General features: G+C 46.3%; 3 protein-coding genes, 1 long non-coding RNA gene and 1 pseudogene across 8 annotated transcripts; 3 read left to right on the top strand and 2 right to left on the bottom strand.

Moving 5' to 3' along the window:
- Window positions 1-968: 968 nt before the first annotated feature.
- Window positions 969-2,716, top strand: LOC120689886. The gene is made up of 4 exons (XR_005681488.1): window positions 969-1,185; window positions 1,944-2,072; window positions 2,278-2,349; window positions 2,441-2,716. It is a non-coding gene; the product is annotated as an uncharacterized LOC120689886 (long non-coding RNA).
- Window positions 2,717-4,598: 1,882 nt separating this feature from the next.
- On the top strand, window positions 4,599-7,732 carry LOC120689885 (annotated as a pseudogene). Its single transcript, XR_005681487.1, has 3 exons — window positions 4,599-5,116; window positions 6,338-6,607; window positions 6,724-7,732. The product of XR_005681487.1 is annotated as a tubulin beta-7 chain-like (transcript).
- An 843-nt stretch (window positions 7,733-8,575) lies between these two features.
- Window positions 8,576-11,188, top strand: LOC120689881 (dihydroceramide fatty acyl 2-hydroxylase FAH1-like). 4 transcript variants are annotated; one of them, XM_039972327.1, is made up of 7 exons: window positions 8,576-8,856; window positions 9,549-9,614; window positions 9,945-10,037; window positions 10,216-10,313; window positions 10,399-10,504; window positions 10,643-10,789; window positions 10,888-11,188. In XM_039972327.1, the coding sequence occupies exons 2-7, from the start codon at window positions 9,564-9,566 to the stop codon at window positions 11,002-11,004; spliced, it is 612 nt and encodes a 203-aa protein (XP_039828261.1). In that variant the 5' UTR covers window positions 8,576-8,856; window positions 9,549-9,563; the 3' UTR covers window positions 11,005-11,188. The 4 variants fall into 4 exon arrangements, with proteins under 4 accessions (XP_039828261.1, XP_039828258.1, XP_039828259.1 ...); XM_039972324.1 differs by having other exon boundaries at window positions 8,578-8,856; window positions 10,117-10,313; XM_039972325.1 differs by having other exon boundaries at window positions 8,578-8,861; window positions 10,117-10,313.
- Window positions 11,189-11,874: 686 nt separating this feature from the next.
- LOC120689879 (alpha N-terminal protein methyltransferase 1-like) lies at window positions 11,875-15,006 on the bottom strand. The gene is made up of 8 exons (XM_039972321.1): window positions 14,590-15,006; window positions 14,347-14,485; window positions 13,705-13,763; window positions 13,340-13,459; window positions 13,148-13,249; window positions 12,644-12,698; window positions 12,350-12,447; window positions 11,875-12,263 (listed from the first exon to the last, which is right to left on the bottom strand). The coding sequence occupies exons 1-8, from the start codon at window positions 14,821-14,823 to the stop codon at window positions 12,135-12,137; spliced, it is 936 nt and encodes a 311-aa protein (XP_039828255.1). The 5' UTR covers window positions 14,824-15,006; the 3' UTR covers window positions 11,875-12,134.
- A 345-nt stretch (window positions 15,007-15,351) lies between these two features.
- On the bottom strand, window positions 15,352-18,515 carry LOC120689878 (ribosome-binding ATPase YchF-like). Its single transcript, XM_039972320.1, has 11 exons — window positions 18,137-18,515; window positions 17,514-17,702; window positions 17,342-17,395; window positions 16,980-17,090; window positions 16,838-16,900; window positions 16,515-16,769; window positions 16,244-16,390; window positions 16,139-16,166; window positions 15,967-16,037; window positions 15,758-15,817; window positions 15,352-15,656 (listed from the first exon to the last, which is right to left on the bottom strand). Exons 1-11 carry the CDS (start codon window positions 18,365-18,367, stop codon window positions 15,588-15,590), a joined length of 1,278 nt encoding a protein of 425 aa, XP_039828254.1. The 5' UTR covers window positions 18,368-18,515; the 3' UTR covers window positions 15,352-15,587.
- Between the last annotated feature and the right edge of the window lie 7 nt (window positions 18,516-18,522).

The raw sequence follows: 18,522 nt of genomic DNA, 5'->3' as shown, positions 1-18,522 counted from the left end.
GAATTATCATATTTTTATTTCATTTTTATCAAAGGTTTAGCTAACCCAAAAATTCAAGGAATTTTGAATTCTACCCATGTTTAAAATTTTATAATTCAAATTTCATTATGTTTAATGTATCACATCTAGCCAAAATAAATTCCTTGTCTTTTTATCTACCTCCCAAAAAAATATCATGATTTTTAGACAATATTAACTATGCTTTCTTTATTATTTAATTGAGAGGTGTGAAATTCCAGAAATTCGGAAATGTTACTGTAGCGAAACCGCCCTCAAAACAGCTTGCTACAGTGATCGAGGGGGTGACGGACGGTTTTGCCAGTTCTAGGGCATATGTTACCCGGTTTCGTAGTTGGAGATTGAAAAACAGACTTCTTGACTAGTTCGAGGTTGTAAAATAGACTTATCCCTTGCTACAAATACAAATTTGGCGTAGTGGAAACAAAAAATGAAGTAGTTGCACTACAAGAAATCGAGAGACTTTCGGTAGCTAGAATAATTTTCGGCGGCTACAACTCTAGCCGCCGAAAGTTAACTAATTTTCGGCGGCTTTCAAATTGTGTGTGCCGAAAATTACTACGGCCGCCGAATGTTGTTCTAGTTTTCGGCAGCCCATCCCAACCGTCGAAAATTGGGGCGTAACTTTCAGCGGCTAGGCTGGACCGCCGAAAATTAGGCCCAATACCCCCAGCCTGCCAAAAGCCCGCCCACTCCACGCTGTCTGCACACTCGATCCGGATCTGCCCGACGCACACCGGCGCCTCGCCCACCGGCTGGCCGGCGCCGCCTCGCCCGCGCCCCGGCCTCCCGCGCCCTCCCCGCGGCCGGGCCTGCGGCGCCGCCGCCGGCCCCTGCCCGCCCGCGCCCCGGCCTCCCCGCGCCTGGGCCGGCAGTGCCGCTGCCGCCGGCCGCCTGCCCGCCAGCGCCTCGGCCTCCGGCGCCATCCCCGCGCCCTCCCTGAAGCGCCGCCGCCGCCAGCCGCCTGCCCGCCCGCGCCCCGGCCCCCGGCCTCCCGCGGCGGCCTCCCCGCGTTCGGGCCTGAGCGCCGCTGCCGCCGGCCCGCCAGCGCCCCGTCCTCCGGCGCCCTTCCCGCGGCCTCCCCGCGCCCGGGGCTGCAGCGCCGCCGCCGCCGGCCGCCTGCCCGCCCGCGCCCCGGCCCCCGGCCTCCCGCTCGCGCCTCTGCAGGTCTCAGACATTAGCAATCTTCATTACCAATGTTGCCTGAGATATTGGATACGAGGATTAGCAATTTTGTGTGGCACATATTAGATCAGACATTAGCAAGGATCCTAGGAAGGATCAGACATTAGCAAAAATCTGAACATAGACATTAGCAAGGATCAGACATTAGCATTTTGTTAGAACCAACGCTTGAACATAAACATTAGCAAGGATCAGACATTAGCATTTTGTTAGAACCAACGCTGTATAGAGTTCTTGGTAGAACAAATTCAATAGTATTCTGATTTATGCTAAATTAAGACTGGAGCATTTCAGCATGTGCATATATATATGGTAGAAGTTGTTAAAACGTTCTATATATTAGTTGAAGCAATATATATATGCCAAATGCTGAACGAAGTTCTAAAAACGCAGTATATATTGCTGATCTAATATACAGCATATATTTATACAGGATTTCAGCATTTGCCATTTCAGCATGTAATAGAAATCTGATTTGCATAATGGACCCTCTCAAAACTTACCACTGTTCATATATTTTGACTTTAACATGAAAAATATATGGAAGAACTGCAAGTTGCTAAAGCCTACATCATGCAGCCATCGATCAATTTATATTGTGGCATACAACATAGACAAACAGCCAAACTAATTTACCTTATGTTTATCAAGTTAGCATAAGCTAAAAAATAAACATCTCATGAGACAATTAGCATTTCGACAATTTATCACTTTGTGTTACTAACCGGTTCCATTTACAGTCGGTGTTGCAGCAGCAGCATGGCCATGGAAATACCTTGCCACCGTGGTAGCCGCCGCCACCACTGCCACCTCCACCGCCGCCACCGCCAATGTTGCCTGAGTTCTTTCCTCCGAGATCTGCAGCCGAGGTTCGATTAACTTGCTTAAATACCATTCAATTTACCCAATGTTGTTGAAGTTAGTAGATTCTAAACACATGTACTGAATCTAGCTCGAAATCAGTCAATTGTAGCTTCACTTGTCCAAATTTAGTACATGTAACTACACTTGTTCTATTTCAGTAAATCTATACTTGTCCGAATCATTAAATCTATTTCATCTTCTATACACTAGGGATCAGGAGTAAATGTGAGAGACATCTACCAAACCCCTCCAGCACAGCTAGCAAGTACACCTAGAGATGAGGTTAGTTTGTTCGTTCTCAATGACTATTGCTTACTTATAATGGTATAACTCCTAATTTCTCTGTAATGCCGGACTTTACTCCTAACTACAGGATGAACGGACTACCGATTTTGGAAGCAACCTATTCGTTTCCGGAGGTAGCGGGCACAACTCCAACAACCCTCATATGCCGTGAGACATGCCTTCTTTGCTGGACATCCTATTGCCGTGACATATGTAGCTTGTGTTATGATTTGGAGAGCTGCTATGGAGTTTGTAGTTAAATTATGTGAAATTATGTGAATGATGTGTGATAAACTTTCTCCTGTTGTCTTGTACTGTTTCTAGACTGTTATTTGTTGCTGTTACTGCTTATCTGTTGTTTATATGTTGATGATATCAACAACATCGGGTCAGTTTAGACCTGAAAAACCCTTAATTTTCGGCGGCCAAAAGAAGCCGCCGAAAATTAACCTGGACAATTTTCGGCGGCCATAAGTCAACCGCCGAAAGTTACGGATAATTTTCGGCGGCTATACCGCCGCCGAAAGTTAAGCGCCGTAGGTTAATTTTCTGCGGTTTCTGTAGTGCCGCCGAAAATTAATAACTTTCGGCGGTGGCCGCCAAAAATTACCCTAATCCTCGGCTGTTTTCTTCCGGCACCTCGTTCCCGCCGAAAATTGGCCAAAAGCCGCCGAAAGTATATAATTTTCGGCGGGATTGTGTTATTTTCTGCGGTTTTAGGCCGCCGAAAGTTTCTTGGATTCCTGTAGTGTTGTGTTTTCCTGCATTTTGGGGGGTGTCTAGTTGGTGAAAAATTTTGGGTTGGGCTACTGTACCACTTTTGTTTGTATTTGATAAATATTGTCCCACTATGAATTAACTAGACTCATAAGATTCTTCTCGCAATTTCCAGTTAAATTGTGCAATTAGTTATTTTATTTAACTATATTTAATGCTCCATGCCTAGAAAAGAAATTTGATGTGCCAAGCTATTGTAGCACTTTTTGGGGTTTTTTTTGGGGACTAAACAGCCCCTTAATATGTTGGCACCCCGCATCTTTCCCTTTCACGGGCTCTGCGGTAGGCTTCTTGATCACAGTAGATGCACGGCCCCAGTCTCGTACGACAGTACGAGGAGAAGGCCATTCCAGTTCCATCGACCACCAATCAATCAAGAACTGGGACAAGAGCAGTGGTTAGGAACACGGTGTGGAAGGTGGCGATGCTGCTGATCATAACATTATCCTCCTACCTGGCAATCTTCACGCTCGATCAGCGGCTTGCCACTTTGCCAGCCAGGTCTGTCGAGCTGGGCAGCAAGTTAAAAATCCTGTAGCATCAGGGCGAACCGGCGAAGTGAACGCCCCCCCCCCCCCCCCCCCCCCACAGAGCAAAGCTTAACGGCATGATCGGATCTCCCTGGCCGCTGTACTTTTTCTGCGGCTGCTCAACCAATCATGCCGTCATAGCAAGCAGGTAATGGAGACACTCCATCGTCATGATCAAATGTTTAGCTTGTACTTGCAGCCACTCCGCCCCCAGCCATTAGTTGGTTAGTGCTGCCACCCTCTTGTTTCCCTACCGGAGGCCCCAGCCCCATGTGTAGTGGGGTGCTGGTAATTGGTCCTTGTCACTCGTCTAAGCAACAGCTACGTCTGTTGACACCCAGGCGTTTGCTTGCTTGCATTACCGGTCAAGCATCGCCATCCGCTGCCTAGTCAGCTGCTGATCGCTGTTCCTTCAGCGTCGCTGGAAAGAGGAATCCACAGTGTTCAGTTCAGCTCAGCCTCAGCTCTGCCCAGTCCGGTCAGGTAGGCTTGTCTCGCTGCGGGTGGGCCGGAGTTCGGTTACGCCAGGCTGCCACGTGAGCCCACGGCCATCTCTAGTGGCGGGCGGAACCGAACCACCACTGCAGGATACCGCCAGCCTGGACCCGATTCGCCCACATCAGGAAAATCCCAACTAAATCGAGATAAACGCAACGTCCAGAAAGTTCTCTTGAAAAAACAAGGAGAAACCGGGTGAACAAGACCTCCTAGCCGTCCGATCACAGAACGCACGGCAGAGATGAACAGCAGGGCGACCCCACTGGCAGCCACAACACGTTACTCCCCATCCTCACTGCAGCTGGGCCCAAGGCCACATCCCCCGCCGCGACCGGCCTGCTCGCGGCCCAGTCTTTTTCCAGTTCCCACCCACCGCCCCCAACGGGCGGGCGCCCACCACAACCCTCTCGAACCCCACGCCAACAGCATAAAGCCCCATTTCAAATCAGTCCTCATCCAAACCAAGCACGCCAGGCACCCGACCGGAGCCCGTCCGTGCGCCGCTCTCCCCCCGCCTCCGACCCCAGCCGCTCCGGCGAGCCCCCAGCGAAGGCGGCGTCAGCCATGAGGGAGATCCTGCACATCCAGGGCGGGCAGTGCGGGAACCAGATCGGCGCCAAGTTCTGGGAGGTGATCTGCGACGAGCACGGCATCGACGCCACGGGCCGCTACGCGGGGGACTTCGGACCTCCAGCTCGAGCGCATCAACGTCTACTACAACGAGGCCAGCGGGGGCCGGTTCGTGCCGCGCGCCGTGCTCATGGACCTCGAGCCCGGGACCATGGACTCCCTGCGCTCGGGCCCCTTCGGCCAGATCTTCCGCCCCGACAACTTCGTCTTCGGCCAGTCCGGCGCCGGCAACAACTGGGCCAAGGGACACTACACCGAGGGCGCCGAGCTCATCGACTCCGTCCTCGACGTCGTCCGCAAGGAGGCCGAGAACTGCGACTGCCTCCAGGGTATGGTTCCACCCAATCCCATCCCTCGCGCTCGCTGATTTTGTTCGATTTTCCTTTGGGGCTACGGGGATAGACGGTTAGTGTTAGATCCGGGAGCGGCCGCACATGTGGGAGTTCAATCCGTTCAAAGCTAGTCCAGATCTGGGGTTCTGGGGGTGTTTGTGAATGCAATTAAAATCTGTCTCGAATTTACATTTCGGCGGGGTTCCCTTCATTATTTGCATTGCTGTGGCCATCTGTAGTCGTTTTTGTCTTCAGTGTCAATGTTCTGTTAAATGATCTTACCAATTCGCCAAGTAATGTTGTGCCTGTTTGTTAAGCAGTTAGCCTCTAGGTAGGTTGTTTATAGCTGTGAATGAGTCGACTGTAATTGCTGGTTGTTGTGGATCTGGTTAATTTTCTACATGTCATGATGAGCTGACGATTGGTCGTTTCTGTTATTCAGTAAGCTTGTACAGCCCTGAGTCAGATAACTTGGAAGGGATAGTAGTTACACTGTTTTTTCCTATGGTCTAGTTGTGGGTATATTGGCACTGTCAAGTTTGAATTTGTAGAGCTGTTCTAGTCAATATGTTGATCTCAGTGATAGGCTCTGGTTGATTCATGTTTCGGTTGAATTCCAGTAGCTTCTTCTAGGCTAAGTAGCTGGACCGACATCAACTGTCGGTAGGATGAATATTTTATTCCTTTAATCTGAGTGTTGGATGTGTTAGCATGGAGTTCCACTCTGGCACCCTACAACTGCTAATGACCTGTTTCTATTAAAAAAATAAATTAAATATTGTGCCATAGCTGGATTGAATTCTTTGGCCAAACACCGGATAAGATGGGTTCCTTGTCTTCATCGAGAATAAATAAGTGCTGAACAATATATCTTTGTAATCTAATCCCTTGGTTGTTGTTTGTTATGGTATAAACTATGTAGTGCCTAGCCCAGGTGAAATATTCTGTTAGCATGTCAAGATTGGTTCATGGGCTACCAAAGCATGGTGGCAGGATGCTTTGATGTTGATTAAATTTAAATATCACTCAACTGATGTAACATGATTGATGATTGCACACAAACTCTGTTCTTTTTTAATGTGTCATGGTAGTGACATATAGCTAGCTCTTTGACACCTTCAGTTGCTTCTGTATCTTTCCAATCTATGTATATTTTACATTTGCATGCTAGAGTACTTTTTGTAGACAATTGAATGACTTGTTTTGATTTACATACAGGTTTCCAAGTCTGCCATTCCTTGGGAGGTGGCACTGGATCTGGCATGGGCACCCTTCTTATTTCTAAGATTAGGGAGGAGTACCCTGATAGAATGATGTTGACCTTCTCTGTATTCCCATCACCAAAGGTTTCAGATACTGTTGTGGAGCCATACAATGCTACACTTTCAGTTCACCAACTTGTTGAGAATGCTGATGAATGTATGGTGCTTGACAATGAAGCTCTGTATGACATATGCTTCCGCACGCTAAAGCTCGCCACACCTACCTGTAAGTTAATCCTCACTAATTCTTTACTTGCTATCAATGATACCTCTGGATTTAATTAGCTGTAATTTGTATTCAATTTGAAAAGTAGGCACTGATAGTTGGTTCTAACAATGCAGTTGGTGACCTGAACCATCTTATCTCTGCTACCATGAGTGGCGTCACATGCTGCCTGAGGTTCCCTGGTCAGCTCAACTCTGACCTGCGCAAGCTTGCTGTGAACCTCATCCCATTCCCCCGTCTCCATTTCTTCATGGTCGGCTTTGTGCCGCTGACCTCACGTGGATCCCAGCAGTACCGTGCCCTCACCGTTCCTGAGCTGACTCAGCAGATGTGGGATGCCAAGAACATGATGTGCGCTGCCGACCCCCGCCATGGCCGCTACCTCACAGCCTCAGCCATGTTCCGTGGGAAGATGAGCACCAAGGAGGTGGATGAGCAGATGCTCAATGTCCAGAACAAGAACTCGTCCTACTTCGTGGAGTGGATCCCCAACAACGTCAAGTCCAGTGTGTGTGACATCCCGCCCAAGGGGCTGAAGATGGCAGGCACCTTCGTCGGCAACTCCACCTCCATCCAGGAGATGTTCCGCAGGGTGAGCGAGCAGTTCACCGCCATGTTCAGGCGCAAGGCCTTTTTGCACTGGTACACTGGCGAGGGGATGGACGAGATGGAGTTCACCGAGGCCGAGAGCAACATGAACGACCTGGTCGCAGAGTATCAGCAGTACCAGGACGCCACCGCTGACGAGGAGTACGAGGACGAGGAGGAAGAGGAGGCAGTGGCCGAATAGCGATGGCTCCGGTGCCCTTCCCAAGGCCGCCGTCTGCCCAGGTTGTGTCCCTGTGAATGGGTTTGTCTTCTGTGCTTCTCGTGGCTTTGCATGATCACGTACGTTGTCGTCGTTGAGGTCGCGTCTGTGCTCCGGCTGCGGTTGCAGTAATGTACGTACTGTGTTGTACTAGGTCGCCGTCGGTTTCTGTTCCGCATACTTTGTCAAGTAGCTTACGGCTTTGCACTGCTAGTGCTCACCTTGAGCTGATCGCCTGTAATTTCTGACGAGTATTGGTAGTGAGTGATTTCTTCTCGTATCTATAACTATCTGTAAATCTGCATCAGCTTCGTTCACTTGTGTGTCCAAGAGAAGGCAATCCGTTTCAGGTTTATTGAACTGCTCAAGATCGCACCCATCAGGAATTCCATCAGAATCGGTCAGAAACCAGAGTCTGGTTGTATGGTTGCCCCATATGGTGGCCTAGTCAACCTCAACAGGTGAGACCAGATCGGATCTCCTAATTCTGATCTGAACCAGTAACCATCCGCCGGTCGAGCGCACATGCAGTGCCACTGCAACAGCAGTGGGCGCGCCCCAGGCGACCAGGCCGGGGTAGCTGACGAGAATTTGGGCCAAGGAATGAAGGAAGGAATCGTCTCCGGGAGGGGATTTTTGCTCTCGCTGCCGCTTCACGTGCTCCGCCACATGTGCCCGCACATGCCGCTCGAAAAGATCCAACAGAAACGAGGATCTCAAGCTGTGCCTGTGCGTACGACGCGTGTAGATTTTTCCGAGCTCCCGACGTGCCAGTAAATTTTTTTAAAAAAACCTTCAAGCATCCGGTGATCTTGCACCAGCCTTGCCAAGAGACGAGTTTGTTTGCCACAGCCCACAGCCCGCAGCTGATAGCTCACTGTGCACTGTCGCCCAACACATCACAAATTCGCGCACAGCACAGCAGGGCACAGGCTTGCACCAGCCTTGCCAAGAGACGAGTTTGTTTGCCACAGCCCACAGCCCGCAGCTGATAGCTCACTGTGCACTGTCGCCCAACACATCACAAATTCGCGCACAGCACAGCAGGGCACAGGCCACAGCCAAGCTGGCGGGCGGGTCCCACCCCACCCCATCAGCGCGCCCTCCTCTATTTGAGAGAGCGAGAGCCCTTGGCGGATCACCAATTACAGACGCACCCCCCGCAACCCGCTATTTGCAAGACGCGGGCACAGCTCAGCGCGGGGGTGTGGGTCCGGCCGTTCGGCTGTGGCCTGGCGGCAGAGAGACTGGCCGGGTGGGAAGCTAGGCTAGGAGGGAGGCCGAGTCATTTTGTTTTGCCGGATAGCCCCCCGCCTTCCTCTCTTATTCGCGCCCCGCCCGCCTGTCATCCGCAGCTCGTTCTTCGTCCCCTTCTCTCTCACCGCCCGGGGAGGCGGAGGGCTCTCCGGCTCCGGGGAAGAGGCCGCCATTGCCGCTGCCGGTGAGGTCCCCTAAACCCCTCTCTCGATCCCGTAGCCGTGTTCCGGGTTCCGCGTGATAGGCCGCGCGGCTGCATTGGTTACCCGCGCGATGGCGCGCGCTGTTCCGTTTCGGTAGATGTAGGACATTGCGGGGGGTTTTTTTTTTTTGGGATCTTCGTGGTTCAGCGATGGTGAATCGAGGGCTGTGCCCCTCTTGACGCGAATTGTTGGATCTAGACCGAGATTGTTTTGCCCGCATTTGCTGCGACGGTGCTGTAATTCTGTTCAGATTCGTGTCAAACATTTGCCTGCAATTTTTGTAAAGAAAAATCGTATGCACACTAGAAGCACACTCGTGTAACACTGAAGTATTGGTTGCCAAATTCGTGTGGACATCCACTATGGTCGGTTAAGTAAGGAGATACAGATTGCCTGTTGTGTGCTGAAGCCACATGCTGATGATTGCTCAGTCAGAGGAAACCTGTCGTGGGTAGGATGGAAAGATGGTAATCATGATATCCGCATTTGTGTTTAGGCCTGATGCTTGGTAGTAGTTTGGCACGTCTCTCCATTGTTATTCACTTGGTTTTGGTCATCGCCTGTCTCGTCCCGCAGGAGTTGCCTCTGCTGTAGAAGACTGTATTTTCCTGAACCCGACTTTAATCTTGACTGTTGTATTGATTCGTATGTGATATGGAATTTTCTGCTGCAGCCCTGAGTGGGGAAGATGGTTGTCCAGGAGTTCACAGTTGATCTCAACAAGCCTCTTGTTTTCCAGGTATGTTTTCGCTCTTAGTTGCTTCACTGCGACGGTCGTTTTTGTTCTTGTGAATCTTAGTTTTCCAAGAGATAACTCGTGAAATTATCATGTGGACTTCGGAATTTAATTGCTTTTGAGTTTATTCAGTGCAACTTTGGGTATTTGACAACCAACTCTAATGTTAGATTGTGTTTTGTTTCTTAGCAATAATTGTGGTAGACATGGTGCTTATGTATATTGTGAAAGAATCTCATGTAGTTGTAAAATCCCGAGTTTCTGACAAGATGTGCAGTTGCTTCGCAGCTAAAGTAACCTTGTTCTGTTTGTATCTTAATTTCGTGGATGAAGGTTGGCCATCTTGAGGAACGTTACCAGGAATGGGTTCACCAACCTATCGTCAGCAAGGAGGGTCCTCGTTTTTTTGGAAATGATGTCCTGGAGGTAATGGTGCATTCCATCGTATTGATTCACTGAGGGCTTTGGTACATGAACTGTATTAACAAAAAAACTTAATGTCCAGTTCCTGACACGCACAAAGTGGTGGGCTGTGCCAACCATATGGCTGCCTGTTGTTTGCTACTTGTTCGCGAAATCTATTTTGATGGGCCATACCATTCAGGAACTAGTTCTGATGGCTCTGTTCGGAATATTTATTTGGACGTTGATTGAATATACTTTGCACCGCTTCCTATTCCACATTGAGACTAAAACCTACTGGTAAGAATACTTTCGACTTTCAAGTTGGCAATGTCTTATCATGTCTTCATTCTGCTTTAACAATTGTTGCCGATGCAATTTGCAGGACAAACACTGCACATTACCTTCTTCACGGATGCCACCATAAGCACCCAATGGACTCGCTCAGGCTTGTATTTCCTCCTACTGCAACAGCGATTTTGTGTTTCCCGGTATGGCCCTGAAATTGTCATACATGCAACAAAAGTACTAACACTAAACATTGAATTTGATTTGATGAACTGGAACTTTTGACCATTTAAAATAAACATGACCAATTGAACTGAACTGTCTGTTATTTTATTTTTCAGTTCTGGAACCTTGTTGCGTTCTTTGCAACTCCATCTACGACTCCTGCATTGTTTGGGGGTGGTCTACTGGGATATGTGATGTATGATTGCACTCACTACTACCTGCACCATGGACAACCATCCAAAGACCCAGCAAAACGTCTCAAGGTGAGGGCATAATAGATACCACTTACATTCATGATTCATCCAGCTGTTCTATTGAAAAGCCCATTGGTTTTGATTCTTCTCAACTTCCCTTTATGCAGCGGTATCACCTCAATCACCACTTTAGAATCCAAGACAAGGGCTTTGGCATAACCTCAACACTCTGGGACACTGTTTTCGGTTCATTATCACCATCGACAACTGGGAAGAAGAACTGACGCACATAGCACAATTCTTAGCATGAGATTCTAGGGGATTTGTAATATATTCAAGCTAGGTACAATTCTAGTTCTGTCTTGGTGCGATGGGTTTCACATGTCCATTCAGATCAAAGTTCCTGTGTACTGATTCTGTTGATCTATTCTGATGTGAAGTGATTTCGTTGGCTCAACATTCTATGCATTGCCAGCAGTCTACAAAATCGCCTGTTAGGCTCTGTTTAGTTCTCAAAATCAGATCATTAGATACTTGCAGTCTGCAGATGAGAGATCATCTCTTTCCCCTACTTTCCCCCCCTGGTTCCCCATCATGATTCATGAGTTGTCTGAGTGTGACAGCAAGGAGCGTTAGTTGGAAGAAAGGGTATATCTGATGGATATTCTGGGTCTGCATTTACAGATTCAGGAGCATGCCCCACTTGTGCATGTGAGAATAGGTATGAACAGGTTTGGGAAGAGTTAAGACCACACACCCAAAAAAAAGGCATTTCCATGAACCAAAATTCTGTAGTTTGACATTGTTAACTCAAAATTACACTTCGGTAAGTGCTTCAGAACTGACCCAAAACGTTAAGATCAAGTTAAAATGCTCATTAACTACCACATGTGCAATCAAAACTACTACTACCCTACTGATAGTGCTACTTTGAGCTATACCTATTATGTTAATCAAAAGGGCATAGGGCAAATGGAAGATAATAACAAGATCAGCATATCGAATCCTATATAATTCAGAAATTTGGAATTTGTAATGGTAAATCTGGAGAAGACGCCACTTGCAGATGGCACAAGAAATGCACTAAAACTGTAGACACAATTAGGAGATGGGATGGTAAAGCAGGCAAGCATTTGATTCAGAACCTAAGCATATTCCTCTCCGAATAACGTGAACATGCACTCCGCATTACCGCATAGATCATGTATTTCAATAGTAGCCAGGTGATACAACATCAGTTAAGATTAAGAAGTACAAAATTGATCTCAAAGAAAATTTTAGCTAGTACAAAAAAAGAAAATGTATATGAAACAAAACTGAGCCTGCAAAACTGATGTCCTAGAAACTTTGACACTAGCCAATACATGACCAGACAAATGAGTTGGCCCATCAGCCCACAGAACAGGGGCATTTTTCAAGAGCAGATCATACGAGGTGAATTTTTAGGTCGCCTTCTCTTTCCACTAGTCTGTAGTTTTGGCTCATTGGTCACAAGTGCATATATTTTGACAGCAAATAGTTCCTTCGGAAGCTCCTTCTGGTCCTGTTTCGTTCGCAGGATTAGAGGAATGATGGAAAAGATAAACAATGTAATGTAAGTAAATAACATTGGCACTCTTGAACATTTACCTTAACACTGAGGATATATAATCCACACTTTTTAAATAGCTCCCTAAAGTATGGATCGGATCTAGTGACACTGTTATCCACCTTGTCTAACACAAATCCTGAAAAACCAAACATTGTGTTCTCTGAGAAACATCAGGCATATGGTCTTCTAAAAGAAGTATAACATTAGAGAAACATCAAGCATATAACATTAGAGGCAATACCATGTAGCAATTTCTAGATGAGTATTATAGCAATTTTCTCAAGAAAAGTATGCTGCGGTAGATAGACAGGCGATAGGTAGAGCAAACTCACCATTTCTTGCAATATTCTCTTTCAGAACAAAAAATCCATCAGGTTTGAGCCCAACCTGGAAAGAACGTTACAAGTGTATGTTTAATTAGAATGCATTGATATCAGAGCTATGGTAGTAGGCGCATAAACAAGAATAGTAGGAAGGCTTCATTCAATCGAATTGTAATTAGGCCTAATGTAAAAAAGAAAACAAAATTACAAATTGTATGGTGTCTAAAGGTGGACTGGCGTTATCTTAGAACAAAGTTTGATATCCAACTAGCAATACAACATTTGTTCAGGTAATGTCTGAAAAATACACAGCAAAATTATCTACCAGTGCACAAGAAGTTCCCCTGCAAGCCATTATTTCCACAGAAAAAAAATCTGTAAATCTAAAACTATGATGCAACACTTATTTGTCTATACAAGTGTTAAGATTTGCCCAAGTACAACCAAATATATCAACACAACCCAACAAAAAAAAAAGACAGTGTAAGATTGAAAATAAATTAATCAAGTCACCTTGGCACGATTAAAAAATGAAATAAAATCATCATCAGGAAGTTGCCCTATGCACCACTGAATCCATATCACATCATATCTTCCTTCCTCAGGAGTAAAGTCCTGAAGCAAGAAGTAAACTAAATTATACACAAAGAAGAGCGTAAATGTTCAATGATATCTAACCAGTAATAATGATCTATGGGTACCAACCTGAAGAGGCACACAGTAAAAGTTGGCAGCCTTGTGTGAGTCTTCTCCTTGGTCCATATATCCAGTAAGATTTTCCCGTGCCGCTTCAAGAAAATGAGATACTGGTTCGACAAGATCAACCTGAATAGCCAAATTCAAGTTTTCAAGAAGGGCCAAAACATACAAATAAGGTGCAACGCAAACATTACAAATAAATCATAAAAAAATAATTCCGTACACAGGAGAAGAATGGAAGTATGTTGTTTCTTGCCAGGGTCATGGTATGGTATGCCTAAAGCTACAAGTACAAGGTGCTGCGGTGTATGTGCAAGCATTTATCTTCAGAATGAAACAGAACCACAAATCACTGAAGATAAGTTGCATACCTCATTGAAATGCCTGAGAAGAAAATTCTTTGTAACACGTCCAATACCTGAGCCACAGTCTGCACAGTTTGAGAAATGACACATAAGAACATTGCAGATTGCACACACTGGCGGAGCCTCTTTGGGGCCATAGTGGGCTCCCCCACCCCCCCTGTCGTGCATACACACTACTCTTGCACATCTGCATGGCTGCATGCATGTATATTCTCCCATGCATTATACTTTCATCAAGTAGTTCATTTGCTTTGTTTGGATATTAGTACTACTGCACACCAGTGACAGTCCATATTAGTACCAATTAGTTAATCATCAGTTTTGTATGCTTGCCTACTGTAGTTCAGATTTACTTCTTTATTTTCTTTCTTGCTTCTAAAGTCTAAACCTCAAGAGCTGCTTCCCCAATAAATTATCTATTTCTAGTTTGTATAATTCTTATTTAGAGCAGGTGTTAATACTAGGCACTAGGCACGGCATACTGTAGCAATCGGACCCCCTTGGATTGACCCGCCATTGATTGCACATAAGGATATAAACTGAACATTACACATCAACTTCCACAAAATGAGTTCAACACAGCAGAACTCACACAAAAACAAGCTTTTACCGAGTCTAGTCATAGCCTCCTTGCAATAATAAACTCACCAAGGGCCACGAGATGACGCTTCGCGGTGCCGAACCGCTCGGCGAGGAGAGGGCAGAGGAACGCGTCGCTGCCCTTGACGTCTGCGTCGTTCACGCACCCGTACCCTCCCAGGACCCCCTCGGTCGACGCCTCCACGCCCTAGGCATCATTTTGACAAAGTTTTAAGCTAAATCGTCAGCGATGAGTACGCCTTGGGATGGGGGGTTCAGGGTCTCCGGGAGGAGGAAGAGTGGGTGCTTTACTTGCCAGTAGGCGATAGCCTTGGAGTACCACTCCTTTCGCTTCCCTTCGCCGCTCGCCTCCTCCCCGGCGCCACCGTTGCCTGCGGCGGCGGCGGTCGCGGCGGCTTCAGCTTCCGCGGTGGCAGAGGTCGTGGCGGTGGCGGTGGCGGTGACGGTGGAGCCGATCTCTTCCGCCCACATCTCTGAGGCGTTGGTGAAGATACGACCAGCTGAATCGAATCCGCGGGAATCCATCCCTCCGGCGGCGGCGGCGGCGGCGGACAAGTGAGAGCTGCTTGCGCGCGTGCTGGAGAAGGGAAAGGGTTCAAATATGCTGTTCCAGTTTTGCAGGGGCCTTTTAGCATATATTCATACTTCCACCCGCGCAGCGCTGCCGTGCTCTTTTGTGATGTCCCTTTTGTATCAGAGACCTTGAGGGCATACGATTTTGTAAAAAATGTAGTTTCTATCTATAGTACAAATGCCATTACATTGCAGCGACCAAAAAGACAAAGAGAACATAAACCTTTTTGGAAAGAAATATGGGAATATATATTGACAATTAAGAGCTTGTTTTCAGTATTCAGACACCAGAATCCATAATATTATCACAGAATCACTAATTAATGTCATGCAATATATACTCCTCGCAAAACTTCAAGCAGCATTATTTGAACAAAGTACCGACATGAAATTTTGTCACAAGTATACAGCATTCTCATGTTCTTATCGAGAAAACAAGAAGAAACATATATGGAGTGATCCATAAGGACACAATAGGGATTCTTAGAGAAGTTACACTGAAGCACTCTTGCATGGTATATTTCTCAAAATGTGGCGAATGATCCTTAAACAGTGGATCATCGATCATGGTTTGTTTTTCCTCATAAGAAAAGTAATAATGCCGGTACATGAATAGTTGTGTCATAAGGCCAAAAGAATTTGTCACAGTATGGGCAAAGTATATTATGCCAATCTGCCTTTTACAAAATCCCAAATTTTGAAGCTTTGTGCTACTGTCACACGTTGAATCTAAAAAGCATGACATCGCCTTCCTGCACAACATAATCCTTCCCTTCCAATCTCAACTGCAGTCACAGTGACAGATTAAACAAGGAATACACATGAATTTAACTGCACGTTTTTCAAATCACAGAATGTAAAGGTGTAGCAATGCAAATTTGTTTACCAGCCCTTTCTCCCTTGCTGCTCCAAGAGAACCAGCCGCCACAAAATCGTCATAGGAGACCTGAGGCTCGGAAAGCAATCATTGTAAAATGAGTGGTAAATATTTAAGTAATTTTTAGTTAACAATATATTCAAATTCCAAAGAAGATGAAGCATCCAGAATTGTAACTGCGATGGATCATAACATGCAAACTGAAAGTCGCAACTTACAGTTTCAGCTCTGATAAATCCTTTCTGAAAGTCACTATGAATGACTCCAGCTGCTTGAGGCGCAGTCATGCCTACATGTAAGATTACGTGCAGTTACCATAATAGTAATTCCTAGTTTCCTACAGTCCTTGCAATTATAAAATGAAAGAATTTTATGGAAGAAGAATGAAACCTGAAAGAATAGTCCAAGCTTTCGTTTCCTGATAAAAGTATACACAGTTAAAGGTTTGTGCTAACGGTCGGGGGAATAGAACCTTTAACAGAACAAAAGATGCACCTTATCTCCGGTTGTGAAATAAGTTCGTAGTCCCAATAGGTCATATGTCGCTTTTACCAAATTGCCTAGTCCGCTTTCAGCAACACCAAGAGATTTTAGATATTCTACTCTCTCTTCCAAAGGTAGCTCAGCCAGTTCAGCTTCAACCTATTATGCATTCCATGATATTGTTAGCATAGATAGAATAGTATATAGAATAGGCAACATAGTTTGGGGGGAAAAAAGAAATAATCTCATAGGCAATTCTTCAAAAGCTTCATGTACAACAAACCTGAGCTGATATTGTAACCATGCCAGACTGCAAGTCCGATGCTGCTTTAACCACCTCCTTGACATGAGGATTGCTATCAGGTTCAGCAAGATCTGATTCTGCGACATTAGCAACATAAATGACAGGTTTCATAGTCAGGAGACAAAGATGCTGTATAGCTTCTTTCTCAAGGTCAGCCAAGTCAACCGATCTTGCAGGCTTTCCATCCATAAGCGCCCCCTGTATTTTTTCCAGTCCTGTTCTCTCTGCTTGTTCCTAAGTAGTGCAATCTGTTAGAACATAGATGAGAAGAAAGTCAAAATGAAATTATCTGTACATATTACCTTCACTTTTACTTGTGCATCTTTTGTTTTGCTCTTTTTAAGCTTATCTAACCTCTTCTCTATCTGCAGTTATTGCAAAACTGTCAGCAGTTGGTCAGGTTCATAGATAGCAATAGAAATAGATATTGTGTCACCTAATTACCTGCTCAAGATCTGAAAATATCAGCTCTAGGTTGATGACATCAATGTCTGACCTGGGATCAACTTTGCCATTGACATGAACAATATCATCATCCTCAAAGCATCGCACAACCTGAGCATCCAATCATAATGAACAGATGCCTAGTTATTCCCAGAGCCTGGGAATTAATATCCTATAATGTTTTGCAATCTCCAGAAAAAAAATGATAATGGGCCCCAGAAGAGAGTGCAAGTGTTGGATAACGAAGTGGATGCAATTTTAGTTCACATATCGCCAGCAGAATAGTGCACTATAATTAATAAACACTAGGTTTTGACAAATATATGAGAGCTTAAGCATATTTAAGTACAACGAGAACTCACCTGAAGTATGGAATCTACTTCACGGATGTTTGAAAGAAATTGATTTCCTAGTCCCTGATGTCAATAATAAATTTAATGCTATCAATCAAGTATAAACTAATTGGGAACCATATAAACTTTGGCCAGCAAAGCTGTCCTGCAGGTAAAATGAGGAGAATAATGGAACTAGTACCTCTCCTTTGCTTGCTCCTTTGACAAGACCTGCAATATCCACAAGTTCTATGGATGTCGGGACAGTCTGCTGTGACTTGCTTAATTTTGAGAGCACCTGCAGGCGAGGATCAGGGATAGCCACCACACCAACATTTGGACTGATTGTACAAAAGGGAAAGTTTGCAGCTTGTGCCTTCCCATTTTCAACCTAAAAACAATGAGAATAGAATTAGCATTTCATATTACAGAGAATGACCTATCCTGTCCATGTCAAACACATTTCTCCATTTGAATTTAATGCAAGAAGTCAAGAACCTAACTTGTGCAGCAGCAACAAAACACAGAAACAACATAGAAATCGGCGAAGCCTATTCACTCTTACAAATTAATCATCACATGTACAGTGCCGACCTGTCGACAACCATATCTATGAGGCAAAACGTCGAACACTTGGCGTCCACCGACATGCACCCAGCATGCCTACATTCCACCCTATACAAAGACAGTGCACGAATCCGGAAGACCATATTGAGAGAAGAAGAACCGATACCCAATTCTCTCCCCTCTAGCGATACCCAATGTTCTTGACAAACCCCGAATTCCTCCTCAGGAAGCAACAAAACAAGCAGCTTAGTTACTCACAATGGCGTTGAAGAGGGTGGACTTGCCAACGTTGGGCAGCCCGACAATTCCTGCGCGGAGACTCATGCTAATCCGTGCCGCGCGGCCGGAGGATAACCGCCGGGCGCGGCTGGCCCGGCTCCACTGCCAGTGCCGCAGTAGCGCCGACGAGCCGCACGGGGAGTGCAGGGTCGTCGCGGCCGGCGTGAATCCCGCGAACGCGGAGCCGAGCGCGCGCGACACCGTCGTCATGGGCCTGGGCGCGCCGGGGACGAGAGTCGAGACGGAGACGGAGGCGTGCGTGGGCGGCGCGGGAAGGCGGTGGGGGCGAACGGTTGTCAGAGACGAGAGCGGCGAGATGGATAGATGGATGGCACGTGAGCGGCGCGTGAGGGGTTCAAACTTCA

The sequence above is a fragment of the Panicum virgatum genome, chromosome 9N (genome assembly GCF_016808335.1).
Source record: "Panicum virgatum strain AP13 chromosome 9N, P.virgatum_v5, whole genome shotgun sequence".
Classification (NCBI taxonomy): domain Eukaryota; kingdom Viridiplantae; phylum Streptophyta; class Magnoliopsida; order Poales; family Poaceae; genus Panicum; species Panicum virgatum.
The sequence above is the reverse complement of the archived record's forward strand: the minus strand, read 5'-3'. Positions and strand labels throughout refer to the sequence as shown.